The sequence below is a fragment of the Vanessa atalanta genome, chromosome 13, assembly GCF_905147765.1.
Source record: "Vanessa atalanta chromosome 13, ilVanAtal1.2, whole genome shotgun sequence".
Taxonomy (NCBI): Eukaryota; Metazoa; Arthropoda; class Insecta; order Lepidoptera; family Nymphalidae; genus Vanessa; species Vanessa atalanta.
The window spans coordinates 2,164,317-2,186,320 of NC_061883.1; the positions used below are offsets into that span (position 1 = coordinate 2,164,317).

The window sequence follows — 22,004 nt, forward strand, 5'->3', positions numbered from 1 at the left end:
AAATTTAATTACTCTTTCCAGCCCAGTTATCCAGTGTGACTGGACCGCTGAGAAACTGAGGTGGTGTGGCCTCAATCGGTCAGGTTGAGGTGGTAGAGTTTTGTGCAAGCCCGACCTGGTAGGTACCACCCACTCATCATATATTCTATCGCCAAGCAGCAATACTAAGTATATTGTGTTCCAGTTTTAAGTATGAGTGAGCCATTGTAACTACAGCCACAAGAGACATAATATATTTGGTCCCAAGGTTGGTGGCTCATTGGTGATGTAAGATATGTTTAATATTTCCTACAGCACTAATTTCTATGGGCAGTGATGACCGCTTACCATAAAAGTGTCTCATACAACCGTCTGCCAACCTATATCATAAAAAAGTTCACCATGAAATAAGTTGCATTAACTTGTGCGTGCATAAATTGTAACATTTGATCACGTACGTTACATAATATTTGTAATTTGCAAATCTAATTGAAATCATTTAAAGAACAGGTTTATTTCAATATAATTAGACAACCTTTTGATAAGCGATTATTAGGCTTTAAAATATATATACAAAATGTATTAAAGATAGGATAATATTCAATACACCATTCAGAATATAATTCAAACAATAGACTCGCTAAATAATACCTCAGTATTTTATACGCTAATTATACTCTCTTTACAAATTCGATTTATGAAGGACTTTTGATTCCACAAATACATTTTTACAGTTGAACAATGTTTTTTTTTTTTTTTTTTAAGTGCACCTGTAGCTATGGCGGTTAATCTCCTTCCATAGTGTTATAAAAAGTATTAAACATGACGTACGTCATCTAGCGCTCAACTAGAGGAAATAAGAAAAAAAATAAAAAAGAAGAAACGAAACAATTAGACAACGAATCTGTTAGATATACTTCTATTGGAGGATTTAAGCATTCAATTAAATTAAATGTTTTAAAAGTTTAATATTATAATTTTTATTAAAATGCCTAATACAACGATTATCTTATAATGACTTTAATGATTTTACTATATTTTTGTATAATATAATATCTTTAAAATAATAAACTCCTTATTACATAACTTTTTAAAATTGAATTAACGTAAACATACCATTAGTTCGGAAAGTAGATTCTAGTCAGTCAGTAGTTACTCATTTTCACCATTAAAATAACAGAATATGTCAGTAAAGTACATTTTTTTTATATATCCTGCCTAGAAATCAACTATTATTTTATCTTTAATATAATATACATCTTCATATATCTTGTATTAAATATGTTAAAGCTAACTGTCTATACAGTCTACTAAATTTTATTTCACACACAGTAAATAATTTCATACAAAAATTAATAAACTTAACGCTTACTTAGTCTCTCCTACTATATGTATGTATGTATGTATTAAAAAAATATATGTGTGCGTCTTTGTCTTTGTCGAGTGATAACGAAAACTAATCGCTGCCGTATGCGTAAGAGAAAGGGAAGGCAGACAGACTAGCGCCGCAACGCGTTACGTAACGAAGCGTTTTACTCTCCCATAAGAAGTTATCTTTGGTATATTTCTCATATATGAATCTACGATTGATGTTTCGATAACGTAAAATAACCTTATATTAACGAGTCGAAGTTGAAACGGTTTCATAAATCGTTTACAAATTGAAAATAAAGTTCGTGAAACTCGATACAATTGATAGAATCGAAACATTACAACGTTAAAATTCGACCTTGAAATTTTACCCGATTCGCGCCCGAAGAAGTTTCGCTTTAATTTCCTCGGTGTTTGAAGTAAAACAGATATTTTATACAAGACTTTCTATTGGTTTATTTTGAACGCTTATTTATTTATATAAACATGGACGTTTACATCTGTTTGAGATTAATAAATTCGCCATGGTTTTTTTATTATATAGGTTAGCACCACCGCCCATAGACATTCCTAAAATCGATATACGTTTTCACCTTATTCAATGTTATTAATTAAAATTATAAAATATAATTAAAGAGGAATAACATTAAACATTAAATTTCAGTAGAATCAAAATCTAAATCAAAATTTACTTTATTCAAGTATTCATAAAAGTCATAAAAGTAAAGTCATTTAAGAAACTATTTAAAGTAAAGCTACCACCGGTTCAGAATGTAGATTCTACGCAGAAGAAACTCACTAGTTACTCTTTTTCAACATTTAAAAATACAGTCGTGTTAGTTAAATACTATTATATATGTATGTTATGTCTCCTGCCTGGAAGTCAGTAAGCATTAACTCCACGCTTAATCCTAATCCTCATACATTGTCCCTTACGGGAAGATTCAGCTCCACAGCATACGCGGTTAGATAAGTTACATAAAGTAATTCACCAAATTATTGGCGACCACTTACCATCAGGTTGCCCATTCGTCTGTGCGCTGAACTATATTACCCGTGCATATAAAACATACATAAGCAGCCCGTAAATGTCCCACTGCTGGGATAAAGGCCTCCTCTCCCTTTGAGGAGAAGGTTTGGAGCATATTCCACCACGCTGCTCCAATGCGGGTTTACGGAATACACATGTGGCTGAATTTCGTTGAAATTAGACACATGCAGGTTTCCTCACGATGTTTTCCTTCACCGCCGAGCACGAGATGAATTATAAACACAAATTAAGCACATGAAATTTCAGTGGTGCCTGCCTGGGTTTGAACCCGAAATCATCGGTTAAGATGCACGCGTTCTAACCACTGGGCCATCTCGGCTCCCGTGCATATTTAATATAAAATATCAGTGAGCGTCTGGATATACAAATTGAAACTACTAATACATGTAAACAAATTATAAACACAAAATTTATCAACGATACGTTAAAATTTTAGATGTAATAAAACCTTACATTTATCTTCTATTTCAAAACACTTCACACATATGAGTAATTGCAATCTGAAAAAAAATGTCTTAAATATGTATAAAAATACATAATGTTATTCTTATATCAACGAACAAACTCAAAAACTTCTCTGAAGACGCTAAAGGTCACCATTTTAGCTCACGACGCGCAAAAATCGCGACATTTCTTTAAAACTTCGCTTTTGTACTAACTTGCGCCTCTTCTCTGATGAAGAGTATAAATAAGTTAAGTTTACTTTCCATTGATAAAATATAATACAATTTTATGAATCAGATTCAAAATTCCAAATAATATTACATTCTGACGCATATTTATTCAAAAAAATCATAAAATATGAGCATGTAAAAATTTAAACTTAAGTATTTTAAAAGGGTGATTTTTAAACGTATATTTGGTTTTAGAAATATGCACATTAAGAAAAATAAAATTGAGGCATTAATGGTCAAAGTAACAAAATTAAATGACTGACATATCTAAACGTACTTATTTATTTATTTATTTTTAGGACAACCAACAGTAGATATAACATTACATCAAAATAAAAAAAAAATTATGTCGGCAACAGTTTTACTACTTACAGGTAGTCTCACCATGTACTATTGTATTAAAAATACAATAATTAGAGATAGATATAGAAGTTATAATACATTTTTAAGTAGGTATAATTAATAAAACCAATTAAATATTCCATAAAATTAGAAATGAGCACAAATAAAATTCTTTATTTTTCAATTGTACTAAGGGCGACTTTGATGGCACTTATTAAAAAACCTGACTCTAACGATTCAGGTTTTTTTTTAATTGTTTTATTTGTACCTATATAGGGTTGGTGAACGGGCTGGGAATGAACATTGGCACCCATAGACATTGGCGCTAAGAAATATTAACCATTCCTTACATCGCCAATGTAACACCAACCTTGGGTGCTAAGACATAACGTACAAACGCGGACACCCGGATGTCTACGGGTGCCTTGAATTATTTTTTTCATTAATTACGTTCATCAAAGCCTTGATTCTTTCTATACAGATAAAAAATAGAAATAGCTGTAATCGATTATTTGTCAAAAGATCCGATTTCTTCGTAAGGAGATGTATTCTACTCCGATTCCTATTATGCTTATGGTCCAACCTGATATTGAAAAAAAAAAATTGTACATTCGTCATAATATTTGAAAACAAATAATCGATTTCATTTTGCACTTTTGGCAACGTGGATCACATTCAATTTACTGTAAATTGTTGAATTGTTAAACGTCGGGTCACTTCATCCATTTCATCTGACATTTGGGTATACTGTACCTACCTATAGTAAACCTATAGTGTATCTAACGCAATCACAGTCGCGTTCAAATTGTAAGTGATCCCGATTGCACGACCACACCACTCTCACTATCACATCACTCATCAGCTATTTTTCTGTCAAAAAGAACTTTTATTTAACGCCGTGATCCAGTTCGATTCAGAATATATTTTTCCATTAAGTTGTGGATATCGTCTTATCGTCTAATATTTATAGTCGAAGATGACTTATCACCAGGTATCACTGTAAATAATTCTGCATTGGTCGACCATTTTCAATCGAAATGAATTAGATCGTATTGTAAGATAGTTAAATGCCGATGTTGAGATGACCTCCATGGTCGATTAGTGTATACACCGGTTTTCACGGGTACGCCGCTCCGAGGTCCCGGGTTCGATTCCCGGCCAAGTCGATATAGAGAAAGTTCATTAGTTTTCTATGTTGTCTTGGGTCTGGGTGTTTGTGGTACCGTCATTACTTCTGATTTTCCATAACACGAGTTCTTTAGATTGGGACCAGAGTAATGTATGTGATGTTGTCCAATATTTATAAAAATATAAATAAAAGAGATGTTGTTGATTTTTTATTAATATTGATTACAAAAGCATTTGAAAGTTTGATTAACGTATAAACTGTTGTTTCAGGAGGACGAGCGACAAAAGAATGAACGCGTCGCGAACACTCGGGTTCAATGACTCCAGCGGTATGTATCCTAACAAAACCTTATAACCAACATTGTTTCACCTAATGTCGTTGCTTAACATTAACAAACGTCAGTGCCTTATTCTAATAAGGTTTGTTTACACTTTCCCAACAAACGTTAACAATTTTAATGAATTAAAAATATGCACTGACATTCTTCGTATGTTCTCTTTCATAATTGAATATTTCCAATGGCGACGTATCGCGACAGTTTTGAATTGAAACATACATTGAAGCAAAGCAATTTAAATTGCTTTTTCTATTATTCTGCTAAAAACTCAATGCATTTTAACATTATTTGTAGCATTGTAAAAGAATTTCACAACGGTTTGTTTGGCGTTAATTAAACGTAATTAAATTAAAAATCATTCGATCAATTTTTGTTACGAAAAAGGTACGAAAAAAAAGGTTGTATATCTTTTTTTCCATAAATAATTTCCCATATCCGTACTACGTCCAAGTACTAATCCACCAACCCGTATTCGAACAGCGTGGTGGAATATGCTCCAAACCTTCTCCTCAGAAAGGAGAAGAGGCGTTATCCCAGCAGTGGGAAATTTACAGGCTGTTAATGCAATAAAATAATGCAAAAATGTACTGCGTCGGGTCCTATATCCAAATGTTGTCTGGAAGATCGTTTTTTAGCGATAATACCGCCTTATTTCTAACAGTTTTTAATGTGTTGTACAATAATTTGTATTTGTTCAATTTATCTATGTTACTCTATTCCATATTATGATAATATTGAATAGTTCACAGGCTTAATCTACACGGTACTACTCATTAGACAGCGATCAAACTTCGCTCGATCGTCGCTAAACCATTTTTTCAGAGACGGTGCCCGTCTTATTTACTTGGCAGTAGAATTTGGTGCAGGGCATTCTGAATAGGTACCATGTACTCACTATATAACTCCTTCTACCAAACACCGGTATTGTTGTGTTCCGGTTACAAAACTGAGCAAGCTTAAAAAATGAGAGACATAAATTCTTAATTCCAAAGATTAGTGGTAAATGTGCGATGTAAGATCATTTACTATGTACCCCATTCGTCCGAATATTTATTTTATATTAAAAAATCGTAATTTAAAGTCCACACGAATAAAGTCGCCGCAAATACCTAATATTAAATTACGTTTGTTATTTATGTCACACGTTGTGATATAAGTGCATTTGGTTGGATTCCATTTGAACTCGACTTGGCATCGACCACACAAAATCGGTCCGAATGACATTCGGTCGGCCCACAATTTCTACTTTTCTATTTTACGACCTAAGCTTTATTGCTAATCAAATATTTTATATCATTCTAAAATGATATTGTGCGTCGAATGAAATAAATTTGAAATCATGTTTATGTTTATGCATACTCGATAGTATGTACAATATACAAAAGGGTTTTCAAAATGCAGGGTTTCGTTTCAAAAATAAACATATTTTTAATAATTAATTAAATCTCAAATCCAGCGCAAATCCATTTCTAAGTTTAATTAAAATATACTTACTAAGCCTTACTAAGCCGATATGGCCTAGTGGTTAGAACACGTATATCATAACCGTCGATTGCCAGTTCAAACCCAGGCAAGCGCCACTAAATTTTCATGTGCTTAATTTTTGTTTATAATTCATCCCGTGCTTGGCGGTGAAGGAAAACATCGTGAGGAAACCTGCATGTGTCTAATTTCCACGAAATTGTACCACATGTGAATCCACCAACCCACGGTAGAATATGCTTCTAACCTTCTCCTCGAAAGGAGAGCAGGCCTTAGCCCAACAGTGGGAAATTTACACGCTGTACACATGTGTTGTATATACTTACTAAACCAAATGTATGAAAACGTTATATTAATTTTAAAAAAGCTTAAGTCTGGAAAGCGTGGCAACGCCTCTTTGATTGTTTGTTAACAATTACGTTATACAACACTATTAAAATATTCTAACTTAATGCTAGTACGCTAAAAACCTTCACGTGAATTTACGCAGAATATACACAAAAACATGTATTGTATTTTATATATAAGAATGAGAACAATATCGTTTAACTAAATCAAATAATCACTATCAGCTGCATAATCTAATACATGATTAATTCGGTTAATTAATTAACCACAATTTCGCCGATATCGATTTATTAATATGGAGTGTAAACGAAGATGAGTTATCAATATGGTTGTTTTATTGACTTCATTGAACATTCATTATATGACTGAGCTATGGTTAGTTAAATGTAAGCATTTATAATGGACCTATAAACAGTTTTACAACTTGTGTCTTTAACCCTGAGTTGTTCGAAATACAAATCTATCGTTTTGCGTATTATAAACAAACTATTATTGATTTATAAAAGATTGATAGGAGCCTCTATTTTTATAGTAGATATTTATATATCGAAGGGGTTAGGCATCAACTCATTATCAGACGTGATGATATCCGAAATGTAAGCCTATTCGTTCACGTTCGTAATATATCTAATAAATAAATAAATATTGGACAACATCACATACATTACTCTGATCCCAATGTAAGTAGCTAAATCACTTGTGTTATGGAAAATCAGAAGACGACGGTACGACATACACCAAGACCCAAGACAACATAGAAAACTAATTAACTTTTTCTACATCGACTCGACCGGGAAACGAACCCGGGACCTCGGAGTGGCGTACCCATGAAAACCGGTGTACACACTACTCGACCACGGAGGTCGTCAAATATAACACTTTTGGCTGTCCCGTTTTCTCTCCGTCATATAGACGTTGCCAGCATGTATAATAAATAAATCCTAATTAAACTCTTTGATGCTTCGACATATATATAATGATTCTGTAGCTATATAACGCCGATATTCTATTGAAAGAGATTATTTTATAAAACAAACAAGCGCAAGGGCGAATGGGCCACCTGATGCGGTGACCACTGCCCAGAGACATAGGCACTGTACGAAGTATTAACCATTCCTTACATCGCCAATGTGCCTTAAAAACTAAGATGTTGGTCTTGAGCTTTTAGTTTCACTAACTACCACACAATACTAAGCATTGCCGTTTGACGGTAGAGTATGTAATATGTGGGTGGTACCTACACAGACAATCTTGTACATACCACTACCACCTAGTGCCTACCATAAGGCTAGATCGATTTTAGTATAGATTCCGTCTATGGTATAGATTGCACCCACCGTTTGGTAGGCAGCTAATCTCCAATAAAATATCTTGGCATACTTGGTATTAAGTTTTGTCGTAATTGGCCAATAAATATTTCCAATTGATGTCCAATTTCAATATCAGAGCAATCTTAATTTCCCTACGTTGAAGCGACAATGAAATCAAAATAGTCTCTATCGAGAATTATAATCGGGGTCCCGACTAATTAGCTGTAAAATGTAAGATTACGGAGACGGTATTTCACGATTTTGGATCAAGTCGAATTAACTCCGACTGTCTAGTAATTTACGACTAAGGAGATTATTCTAATCTCTTAGATTCAACGTTAATTTTAGATACAGACTGAGCTTAGCGCAATTAGATATGAACCAACAACCTGAATCCTAGTTTCGTATATTCATTTATAATCAATAAGCATACACACGGAGGCTTGACTACACTTGAGGCTTTATTCTGGGGTATGTCAAATTTGAATTTACATTATGCATATAATTTTATATTTTTTCAATTTTTTTTGTTAACTGATTCCATTGTTTATTAGCGAATAAAAGATTTTAGCAAAAACATCAAATATAATTCCGAATAGCGAATAATAAGAAAAAAAAAAACATCTGGAACATTACAAAACAAAAAAGGACATATGTATGTTGTATAACATAAAAAATCAGTCAAATAGCTAAACTCTCTGTTTTAAAGTCTGGTAAATAAAAATAACTTCTGCCTCGAATAGGAAGTTTATAGTGCAGTCAGACCAAATTGCTTCTGTACTAACTTTTTTATATGTGTTGCGTTCCAATGCGCTTATTAACGAATATTAAAAAAGTTATTAGTAGCCAGTGGCACGTGCAACAGTACCACGACTTCATTACATAGTATAAAACAAAGTTACTTACCGCCTTCTGTCCCTTTAAATGCTTAGATCTTTAAAATTACACAACTAATTTTGATGCGTTTTTTTTAATAGATAGATTGATTCAAGAGGAAGGTTTATATGTATAATAAATACATGCACAATATAGTAGAGAAACACTGATAACTTTGGAGGTTTCTAAAGTAAGGTCGTAAATAAACACATTTTTTTGTGCTTACATTGCAAACGCTGGCTGAACCCTACGAGATAGATCAAAATAAGGTACTACAGTATTGTACACCTTGTACACCACCATTTTCTTCAAAGTCATCGATGTTATATGTCTATCTCTTAGGGATAACCCACAATAACCATTTTTTAGTCTTTACTTTTTACGAGAAATAATGTCTTATTTTCGAAGCGATATTAACAGCATTAATCCTTATCCAATTAAGTACCATAAATACATTGTGCATTTAATATAAATCAATATGGCCCTTTACAGCATGTTATTTAAATGAATATTTTCGAAGATATTACAGATTTAAAATGCGGGGACATAGCGGTTGTCTAATGACTGAAAAACTGTAAAGGTTTTAAGACATTCTGTAGTGTATTTATCACCCGTGCGAAGTCGTGGCAGGTCGAGAAACTATAAATCAGAAAATGTACCGATACGCATTCATTTTTAATAATTAAAACAATAGGTATGTTACCTATGTTACAATTTCTTTTTAGGTCATATATATTGGCGACTGGCAATTGGGCCACCTGATGGTCAGTGGTCACCAGTGCCAATAGACAATATACTGTAAGAAATATCAATCATTCCTCGTATTACCAATGCGCCAAAGATTGGAGCTCAAATTGTACCATTGTACCTCACTAGCTCACTCACTTTTAAAACCAGAACACAACAATTCTCCATACTGCAATTTTATAGTTAAATATATCATGATACTACCCAGATGGGCTTGCTAAAAGCCGTACCAACTTATTTTATTTATATATTTAAAAGAAAAATTAAATACCATCTTATATTATAAATTCCAAACGGAGTTTATTTAGGGTCAGTCAAAGGAGTTTGAAATTGTACATACATACCTACATGTTGTCAGAGGTATTGAAAATGATATAGAGTACCTAACAACCTAACAAGCGAGCCAAACTTAGGTTGAAAACAAATAAGTCTATAGAGAAGAAATGTTTCAGTAGCCAGCTTATACTACTGTAGATCTAAAATATCGGATCGGGTCACTAACTATTATTGAATTGGCTGTTCAGATATTCTCAAACCTCCAGATTTAAGAAATTGGCAACACAAACGGTCCGCCTCGGTATGCACATAAAGCCGTTGATCTAAGTCTGATGTACGAGTATGTATCTCCGGTCGATTCGTATTGCGGTCCAATCGTGTTATAAGTGTGTGCGTATAAAATGCACATGTGTTTAATATTGTCATTATATTATATCATATTTGCACCATTACTATATACCATTGCACCTTTATACCATTTATACCATTGCACCTGCCTTCGTCCAAATGATCGACTTAACCGTTCTTTTTTTACAGTATTTTTATTAGATATAATTCAGATAATTATAAAATATGATAGAATTACAAAAGCCTTTAAATGAAAACAACTGAACAAAATCGAAGCATTTTTGAATCATCAATATTTCAACTCTACCACCGTTTTGGAACTTACCATTATCTATAAAAACGCCAAAAAAACATGTCAGTTGTATTCCCATACATCCTATTAAATATTTATTTTATTCTGTTTTATAATATTTTATTATAGCGTCAACAGAAATACGTCATCTGTAAATATTTGAAGTGTTTAAGTATCACGGGTCATAAGATACAGCCTGATGACAGACGGACAGAGTCTTAGCAATAGGGTCCATTTTAGCCTTTGGCTACGGAACCCTAAAAGCACACTTCAATAAAAGTCTTTAATTTATGGTTATCTAGGTAATTTAAATTTCGAAACCAAATCTAAACATTAAATATAATCAAATAAAAAAAAACATTTGTCATTTAAATATACATTTTTAATAAACGGTATTGTGTTGCCAAACCGCCATGTCGTTAGAGAAGTTTAAATCATTTTTGATGAATTCAATCGAAGCAAAAAGCGGAGTTTTCAAACAGACCACTTTTATATAATCCCATTGTTAACAAACTAACCGACTCAAATACATTGTCATTTTAAGAAGTCTGGAAAGTTTTTGCAAATATGATTAAATAATATGAAGCCTAATATATTCCTCAGTATTTCAACTTTTGTCTTGATTGGTGCAAGTGTGCCTTTCGCCGGTTTTTCCGAAGCGATACAACTTGGTAACCTTCAAGAAAAGAGCGTAATCCTTTCTCAAAGGCCGGCAACGTACCTGCAAGCCCCCCGGTGTTGCAGATGTGTATGGGCGGTCGTAGTCACTTTCCATCAGGTGAGCCTCCTGCTCGTTTGCCATATATCACATAAAAAAAAAATCTCGTGAACAAGACATTCGTAGATAATGTTCAAATATAGAGCTCCAACAAATAAAAATAAAAAACATGGTAAATATCCCGTTTTAAATACTGTTAGTAATAAAAATAACCATGTTAATTAAAAATCTTATATAAAAAAAAGTCATTAACGACGATTACAAATACATGTATATTTTCTTCGTTACATAATCAAAAAGGTTTCTGTTCCTGTATATTAAGCCGACTACCCTAAAATTGTCCGATACATTAAAAGTGTAGTATTACTTAAAGGTAAAGTAGTCTAAAATTTAATTTAATAGTTATAAGGTAAAATTAGCGATGTTTATTAATTGCTTAAAAAAATTATATTCCTTTTCATCGTTGAAATAATAATTGGATTCACATCGTTTTCTTTACTTGCTAAGCAATACTTAGGTTGCATTCCAGTTTGAAGGAGACTAAGCCAGTGTAACAGGGACATAACGTCTTATCTCCAAAGTTTGGTGGCGATTAGGCGATGTAATAAATGCACCTCTTACTGCACCAATGTGTAAGTGCGGTGCTGAAACCAATCCAACTACAAATATTCTAATAAAAACCATGAACCTTATGTCCGCAGCTTTATAAGCCATTTGACGTGCGAAACAGTATCACTTTTGAGATTACACTATGCTTAAAGATAGGTAGGATTTTGTACTTATCGTTGTGAGTAGTAGTAGAGTTGAATTTTAATGATTACTTAATTAAAAATAAAACGTTTATTATTGTTATTTTTCGATGTTATTAATCTTACAATTATAATTTTTGATTACTATTAAGCCCAAAGAACTGATTTCCAAAAAGGCTTATGATATACGATATTACCCGAAGTTACGCTACCCATTACAGTACATTATAATACCATCAAACGGCAATGATTTGTATCGTTTTGTTTCCATTTAAAGATGAATAAGCCAACGTAATTACAAGTACAAAGGATCTTAGATCCCTTGCTTAAGAGTTAATTGATAGTATAAAGGTACATACGGATTAATAGCAGCTTGGGATCGAGGTACACATAGGTAGGGCGCTTACTTGTACTTAACTTGGTAGTAGGGCTTTGTGCAAGCGCGTCCACCACTCGTCAGATATTGTACCTCCAATAAGCAGTATTCTGTATCATTGTTTGTTCCGGTTTGAAGGGTGAGGGAGTGTTTTATTCATCATACATTTTGGTACCCAAGGTCGGTGGCGCATTGGCGATGTAAGGTATGGTTAATATATTTTACAGCGCTATTGTATATGGGCGGTGGTGATTTACCATCAGGGGCCCATTTGCTCGTCCGTATCTATATCATACAAAATCTTAATGTTTGCCTCGTGCAGCAAATGCTGCGGGGCAAACTGTTAAATCTTACACGAGTCAAGTTCACAACGACGAATCAAAAATTAAAATATACATTTACAGCCTGTTAATTTTCCACTGCTGGGCTAAGGCCTCCTCTCCCTTTGAGGAGAAGATTAGGAGCATATTCCACTACGATGCTCCAATGCGGGCTTTTAGAGATTCACATATGGCAGAATTTCGTTGAAATTAGACACATGCATGTTTCCTTACGATGTTTTCCTTCACCGCCGAGCACGAGATGAATTATAAAACACAAATTAAGGACATGAAAATTCAGTAGTACTCACCTGGGTTTGAACCCGAATCATCGGTTAAGATGTACGCGTTCTATCCACTTAGCCATCTTGGCTCTTTCTTACTACTGGGCTATCTCGTCTCTTAAAATATGAAGATATTTAAAACAAGTAGGTTTCTTACAAGCACGTTTGAATCGTAATATAAAAAGGTTAATTTAAATTTACCACCGGTTCAGAAAATGGATTTCAACGAGAAAAATCAGACATAAAGTCAGTGGTAACTCTTTTACGAGAAGTAAGTTTAACCTTAATTAATTACATTTGAATAATTGCTTAAAACTATATTATTAATTGATAATGCTAGAAGTATTTAAGTTATTCTCTTATAGGAAAATATAGCACTTCACGATAACATAGAAACGGAGACTAAGATATAGTATAATAATTTTCATACAGTTTAATTTAAATGTAAATTAACAATATCCTTACACTTACGAGTACTAGTGAACTTTGTATAGCGGATGACAGCCACAAGTTGTCTCTTTCTGCCAACAGTCATTCGATATAGGAAAGAAGAAGATAGAATGCTATATAAAGTGTATAAGTAAGGGTAGTAATTTAAAACATTACCGTGTAATTGTATTTTGAAAAATTAAATATGAAAACATATTTTATTTATAAACAATGACGTCATATGTGTATAACGGTAAAACTGGAATTGCAGGTGCCTGTATAAATGTGGTCTAGGTATAGATTAATATTAAGGAATCCTACCTGGGCAAATGATTTTTGACCATTTATTTACCAATTTAAACATCATTAACATGAAAATTATGTTTTTCAGCTAGGAAAGTTGAATTTTTCGGCTTTTCTGTAATAGAATATTCATCTATTATTATTTTTATTATTCATCTGTTTATTGATGAAAACCGCATTAAAATCAGTTGCGCACTTTAAAATATAAGCGTACATACGGTGGAAAGTGACTTTGTTATATCCTATGTAGATATTTAGATACGGCACGCATGTGTGCGTGGGTGTATGTATATGTGTGTACTGTTGCCATTAAAAGAGGGTATTACGATTTGAAACTATAATGTTTTTTTATGTAAATCTAATGGCACTACAATAAAGCTTAACTTTTGTTTATTTGCCGAATCACATAAATATTATTAATCACATCGATATGGAACTTTGATATTATTTTACTTTTTAGTTTCTTATCGGACATAGTTTATATTACGAAATTGTAGTGGCATTTTTGAGATATAGCTTAATACAACGACATAGTCTTACAGAAGTTATCTTTATAGGAAGCGATTGTTGCCAAAATTATAACGGATACGCAATAAGTTTATGTGAGTTTTTTTGGTATATACATAAAAACGAGCGATGGTATATTTAGTAGATAAATCACGGTAAGTATTTCTTTAATATTAATACGACATTCTTAGTGTTCATCCTTATCAGAATAAAAAGCATGTTTATTTAGAATGTTTTATGTAGATAGATTCGGTTTTATATCACGGGTAGACGAATATAGACAAATAGTCCAGACTATAGACATAGGCGCCTAAGAAATTTTAACGTTGTCTCCCAAAATGTATGCGGGGCTTGGGGTACGATTAATTGGCACAACACAGAAAAAAATCTTATAGAATAAAATCAACTACCCGTGCGAAGTCAGAACGGATAACGAGCAATACTAAGTATATCTAAAAACTGAAATGAAATGAACGTTGCGTTTCTGGGTATTAATCGGAGGAGCGGAGGCCTTAGCCCAGCAATGGGACTTCTACTAGCTGTTATTTCACTTATATTCCGTGTTCCATTACATCTATTAGTTTTATATATATATATACAAATTATACGGTATCGTGCTAAAGCGTAAGGACATTAATTAAATAGTTATTATGGATTATTTATATATTATTTTAAATTGAAAAAAAAAAACTGTGTGGGTCACGTCTTCCAAGAAGACGACAAGCTCGAAGTCCAGCGAAGATCTGCTGATGTTCAGCAAAAATATAAAATAACGCAAAAAATAATAAAAATAAAATGTGAAAAAAGGCACGGGCAACTGTGAGCCCGTGGATGTTGTAATGTAAATAATAAAAAAAAAACAAACAAATAGTTCAATTGAATTCATTCATCCAAGCATGAGATGAATTATAAACACAAATTAACCACATGAAAGTGGTGTTTAACTAGGTTTGAACCCGCAGTCATCGGTTAAGATGGACGCGTTCTAGCCATTGGGCCATCTCGGCTCTCATTGGGCCATCTCGGCCAAGTAATTGTGCGATAAATAGTTATCACACACATACATAAAACTTTACATAAAATTTGTCGAGATTTCAAGTTCGAAATATGTTCTTAATTTAAACATAACATTCTCACAAATGAACCAAGATATTTACATGAATACCAAATCTGAAACATTTGCCAAGTTTTTATACGATTTATATTTCGAACAGTAGAAAAACATTAAAATACTGAATGGCACTACGCGAACCACTTTAACGGCCACCGTAAACGTTGGCAATAAAAGGGATTTCTTCTTTCACGTCCTTCGGTGCATTTTTAATTGTCCCGAGGCTGAAGGCCAGCGAGTAATTCCACTAGAACCTTTCCATGAATAAGTTCTAAGTTTGCGTTAAAAGGAATTATTTATGTTCTGTTTCAAACAAAATATAGTTTATTCAAATAGGCTCTTGCTAGCACTTTGGAAAATACATTTTACAAGATTAAATGAAACCAGTAAACATGTAAAGTTACCATCAATTTGGAATGCACATAATTATATTCACACTGTGAGCCGAGATGGCCCAGTGGTTAGAGCGTGTGCATCTTAGCCGATGATTGGGGGTTCAAACCCAGGCAAGCACAATTGAATTTTCATGTGCTTAATTTGTGTTTATTATTCGTCTCGTGCTCGGCGATGAAGGAAAACATCGGAAGGAAACCTGCATGTGTCTAATTTCAACGAAATTCTGCCACATGTGTATCTACCAACCCGCATTGGTGCAGCAAATGTCCAAACCTTCTCCTCAAAGGGAGAGGAGGCCTTCTTCATTAGAGAGCGATATAGTTCGGATCTTCCAAACGGGATCGTTAGTTTACGCACCCAATACCTACTTAGTAATTTGTGATTGCTGATTACCTACATAAAATATAAGAATTATCATACTGTATATTTGTGGTTTATTGTGTGAGACCTACGCCATGAACCCTGTACCATAAGCTCCTACCGATGACGGGCGTGCCGCTGATCTATCGCAGTCGCCGTCATATACATGACTAGTTGAACCAACGGCGTGAAATTATATTTGTAACGTCCTTATTCAAATTTATAAATCAAATAAAAATCCTTCAAGAACTCGCATACATTTCCTCAACTTCATCTTCATCTTGAAGCGTAAAAGAGCAGCCTAAAAACTTCGGAGTTCAATCTTGCTTCATACCAAATTTCATCATCATTAATTTAGTGATTTAGCCGTGAAAGGGTAACCTTGGAATAGATATATTGAGTAGCACTTAATCAACATTTTTTAAAAAGATATATAAACAATGGTAGATCTTTGTGCATGCCTGTCTGACACGTCATGAACTCATCATATACTCTACCGCCAAACGGCAATGCTTTGCATTATAGTGTTCCGCTTTGAAGGCTGACTGAGCGAGTGGAACTAAAGGCACTAAACATACGGGTATAACATCTAAGGAACCCTTGGCAAGGTTGGCGATGATGTAAGGAATGATTAAAATTGTTGAGCGCGCCAATGTATATTATTATTATAGCCAAAGTAGCACATTATCTGACGTTCCACGATCAAGTTCTGTGGTCAGTTTCAAACTGCTAACAAAGTAACATTTTGTAATGAGTACTTCTTCGTACCATTTTTAATTATAAATATTAATCGAATTTAATTTATTTAATTTTTAATTGCTAAAAGATTGTTATCAACGATCTTAATAATAAATTTTTTAAACCGAACTTTACCAATCTATTCCATAAAATTTCTACTCACAAAACGTCGAAATATCTTTTTAATAACATAAGCGAGGCTAGAGCATACAGCTCTAGCTTACGTAGGAAGGTTGGAAATTGCTTGATAATTGAAATACATAAAAGGCCACGCTTTGTAACCCACAAAGGTAGCAAAATTTTTAAATCAAAATCAGATTATGCTTTATTCAAGTAAACTTTTATAAACATATATAAATCATCATGTTACACGGTTAATTTTAACATCAAGATACCACCGGTTCGGCATGTTTATTTTACGGAAAAGGACCGGCAAGAATCTCATTTACTCTTTTTCAAGTAAAAGTTATATGTAATAATCAGATTATATTTATATATATACCCTGTATGAATGCATAGATGTTTTAAATATTTAGACGACTTTGCTTGTATGAATATACTATGTAACGCCCGGTTTCCATCTCCGCAAACTCAATAAATCCTTTCTTGGACAAGGTTTTCGCTTCTATAATAAAATTCCTTTTATATTTTTGGCTTTGCTTATTAATAACTTTCAATGAATGTTAAAAAAGCTTTGATTAATAAGGCAAATTACACAATAAAGGATTGTGTATGGAGTTAGTATTCATTGATTTTGGTGAAGATTAAGTTGTAAAATTGTAATTAATTCATATTTCTTACAGTGCCATTATCTATGGGCGGTGGTGACCAATTTTCAGGTGCCCCATTCAATCAGCCGTACCATAACAAAATATATATATTTAAAGGCGAGAGATCACCTTTGTCAGGATTAGCCATGATTTATGACTTCTAGATGCAATTGGATAACAAGATAAAACATCAACATCAATTGTATAATCAATTTACTTCTTCAAATATAATTAAAATCAGTGTTTAGTCCAAAAATCAAGTTAATAGTCTCAATATTCACTTTATATCACAAACGAATCGAAATCCGGCCGTGTTAATATTTCTCGTCGGAAAACGTCGAAGACAACCGGAACAAACTTGTGTCTGAAATCGAGTCTTCGTTAAACAATGTCTCGAACTGGGGCCGGCTAATCCTAGTCCACTTCAACCCCAAAAAGACGCAAGTTTGCGCGTTAACCGCCAAAAAAACACCATTCGTCGTATCTCCACGATTTGAGAATATTCCGATAACCGCCACAGCTAGTATCGGAATACTTGGCGTTGATGTTTCGAGCCTCGTTCAATTCCGCGGTCAATTGAAAGGCAAAGCCAAATTGGCATCAAAAAAGCTCGGTGTGCTCAGCAAGGCAGGACAGTATTTCACGTCGGCCCATCGCCTAAGACTATACAAGGCGCAAGTTCGGCCTCACACGGAGTACTGTTCTCACCTCTGGGCGGGTGCTCCCCACTTTGTGGAACCAGCTTTCGCCGGCGGTTTTTCCGAACCGATACGATTTGGGAACCTTCAAAAAAAGAGCGTATTCCCTCCTAAAAGGCCGGCAACGCACCTGCAACCCCCCTGGTGTTGCAGGTGTCCATGGGCGGTGGTAATCACTTTCCATCAGGTGAGCCTCCTGCTCGTTTGCCCCCTATAACATAAAAAAAAATACGAAATTAACAAAAACTATCGTAGATTACACGGAACAATAGCGATTCGTCGTATTTGTGGTACATTTACGATGATGGATGACAGTGACGAGTAGTTGTCAAATCTAGTTCCGACGTAATTCAACATATGGCGCTACGCATGCGATTTTTAAAGGTGGCGTAAAATGTATATTTTAAGTAAGGTTACCAATTAATTATTCCAAAAAGAAATAAATCACAAAAATAAGTCTTCCAATCTAATATTAATATCATATAATATTAAGATCAATGAGACTTCATTGAAGAATTTACACTGGCTTTTTGGCTGAATGTTTGAATTCTTAGATACTTTATATTAAATCTTATTGAATCTGCGATTAAAACGTTACAGCCGCGTTATCACAAACACCTTGAATGCTTATAGCTTATGCTTCTACCATTCTTAATTCAAAAACTAGAATATATTTATTCTATGTCCCAGACTCTTTATAAATTTTAAAAATAGAACTTGTTCTTATTGTGTTCAATATCTGTTCGATTTCAATGCCTTCCCGAAATATTAATATAATACGAAATAATATTTAATATGTTTCACAATGGCTTCGCTAGATGGCGTTGTTATCGAATTAAATCGCGATTATGTTTTGTTCACGGAAAAGTAGACGGTTTTAATTAAATAAAATTTGTCTTGCTTCGAGGTGAGATGTTTTACTTTCCCAAGTTATACTGGGTTCGAAACGTTGTACGGAATTAGTACACATTGCTACACTAAGTACTATAGCTAATATATTCGAAGAATAGAGTATTTAAGTATCCTTTTCATTTTCAGATGAAGTCACTTACCCACCTTCAGAGTGGTTCGACGGCAACTGCTCGTGGGTGGATGCTGTGTCGTGGGGTTGCAATGGTACCCTCAACGCCACCAGTGGCAACGCGACCGCCACCGACGTCACGTCGCTCGTCCTCATGGCGGTCACGTCCGTTGTCCTCGCTCTCATTATTTTGGCTACTATTGTTGGTAAGTATCCCATTATATTTAGCTTCTGTTTAGTCGCACAAATACAGTTCTACTAGAACACATATTTGCATTTATATTACTTGTACATTCAGCTGTAATGTTTTATTTTTAACAAGAAATAGCGGACGTCTACAACAACCGATATGGAAATACTTTCAGCAAGCTGTATTTTTCTAACACAATAAATAAAGCAGAAGAATATTAAAATAGGTATATTTTTATTAAGAAACATATGTAATTCGTAAGCAATAATACAATTTAAATAATTGTTAATAAAAAAACTACAATTGTTGAAAATAATTTAAGGTCTTATTGATGTACAAAAATATAACAAAATTAATTTTAGTTAGAGCTCAGTAGAGGTGACATAGTGACTAGAACCAGGAGATGAGTTGAATGTAATTGATTTTTGAATTCCTATTTTCAATGTCGAAAACACTGTGAGGAATATTTCATAGATCGGAAGAAATTATATTTTACGAACAGGATGCGCCACAAACCTGGGAAACTAAGATGTTATATCCCTTGTGCCTGTAGTTACACCGCTTAAACTGGAATACAACATTACTATTACTAGTATATCTGTGTGGGAGGTACCTACCCAGACCGACTTGCACAAAGCTCCGTAATTATTATTATTGCATTAGTATCAATCCGTATTGACACAAAAGCCAATTAACATTCTACTGACCAAAGTCTTTCTCCATACTTGGAACATAAAGAGCTATTAATAATAATGTGTTTAATTAAAAGCAATGTTACATTTACAGCCTATTACGTTTACTGTCTGATAAGAACGTAATTACGCATCAAAATCACCCATTATTCGCGCTTACTCATAGTTATGGCTATTTCATCGTAATGACCCATAGAAGAAACGGAACATCCAACGAGCATCTGCGAATAAGAATTTACTGTTTCACGGTCATTTTCGCCAAGCTAGAATATAAGGAAGCCGTTCTCATTTTGATCACGTCTGGACTCCTTGCTCTAATCAACTTGGAAAAAATCACTCAACAATTGCTCGTTCAATATGCTCGATACAGTAAGGACATATTTTATATCTTGATTACAGTAGAAAAATGTATTGTAATTTTATAACAGGGAGTTTGGATTACTAATAGTTAATATATTTTTTTGGATGAAACTTAAACAACTTTTTTGTAACCATTTATGAATTTATTCTCCTTAAAATTTCTACGGAAGATTTCGACTTACACTGATATCCGCTTAACTTGGGTTTATAATTCAACACAATAATTGATGGTATTGGAAAACAATGAAAAGAATAAATCCTCGTCTCAAAAGAAAACTGTATACACGCAGTGAGAAACATACAAACTGTTTTCAGTAAATAGTTAACTTAGTCTTCGAAAATTGACACAATAAACAGTACGATTCACGCCATATTCTGTTATGACAAACATAATTGATTTTGATGAAACAAGATTTTTCTAATCATAATCATATTTATAGTAAATTTGGCAGTGCTGCGCTGGCTTTCGTCCAAATTAGTAACGAGTATGGGAATCCGGGCAAAACTACCGTAAATGCCGAGCATAAAATAGCTAACGTGCGCCCATAATGATTCGTTGGCCAGTTCATCCTCGGTGCCAATTCAATTCTGTTGTTGCTTCAAACTTGGCAAATGATATATATATATTTTTGCTGAAATTCCAAAAATATATTTTAAAAGCCACGGTGTAAATATGTTTCCACTAAAAACTATTTTGTAATAATTACAATTTCTTCCATTCCAATTTTGGTGAGAAATATCTTCTGGATATTTTAAATGAATGTTACTTTACACGCTTTCTTTCATCTTAACGTTTTTGGCTTATCTGAAATTATATCAGATATTTTCTCTTAAATTTTCATACACTTTCATCGAATTTTCATAACGGCCTCGTTTCCGAAATCTATTTAATCTTCGGATAATGCAGCGCCTTGGGCATTGTCTCAAAAACAGGGTGATGCCGATTTTTCCTTAATGATGGAAAAGTTAATTAACACCGAATGAATAATTATCCAATGTAGATAATTAAATTCTTTTGACCGCCGCTCGGAAATGAAAACCGATTAAAACAATGGCAGTAACTAAGTATTTTTCGGTCGCGTTTTTGTTAAATGCTCCACTTAATTCAAATTCAATAAAGACTGAATTAAGGTTATTATTCGTGTAATACATTTTTATAAACATTCGAAGGTACTTGTTACGTTTATGTAATCTATGAACGACATGGCACTTTTGTTATTTAGGAACGAAGCATATTATTACAATGTTTAGTTGAACTTGTTTTATAGTGTATGATTAACGCATTTCAAAGATTACGAGTAGGTATGCAATTTAAAAAAAAAATAGTAAAAGTTGATCATACTATACATCCTGCTTTTAGTGCTGATACATCTTACTAGTCCCATTATTTTTAATTTGTTATAACCGGACCGACAAATGA

The 22,004-nt window shown here is 33.6% G+C and overlaps 1 protein-coding gene across 1 annotated transcript in view; it reads left to right on the forward strand.

Moving 5' to 3' along the window:
• Positions 1–22,004, forward strand: part of LOC125068180 (5-hydroxytryptamine receptor) — a 123,055-nt gene that overhangs the window by 93,917 nt on the left and 7,134 nt on the right. Inside the window, exons 2-3 of the mRNA XM_047677222.1 lie at positions 4,816–4,874; positions 19,360–19,548. Coding sequence (XP_047533178.1) covers positions 4,835–4,874; positions 19,360–19,548 — 229 coding nt within the window. The 5' untranslated portion in view covers positions 4,816–4,834. The remainder of the gene's footprint in view (positions 1–4,815; positions 4,875–19,359; positions 19,549–22,004) is intronic.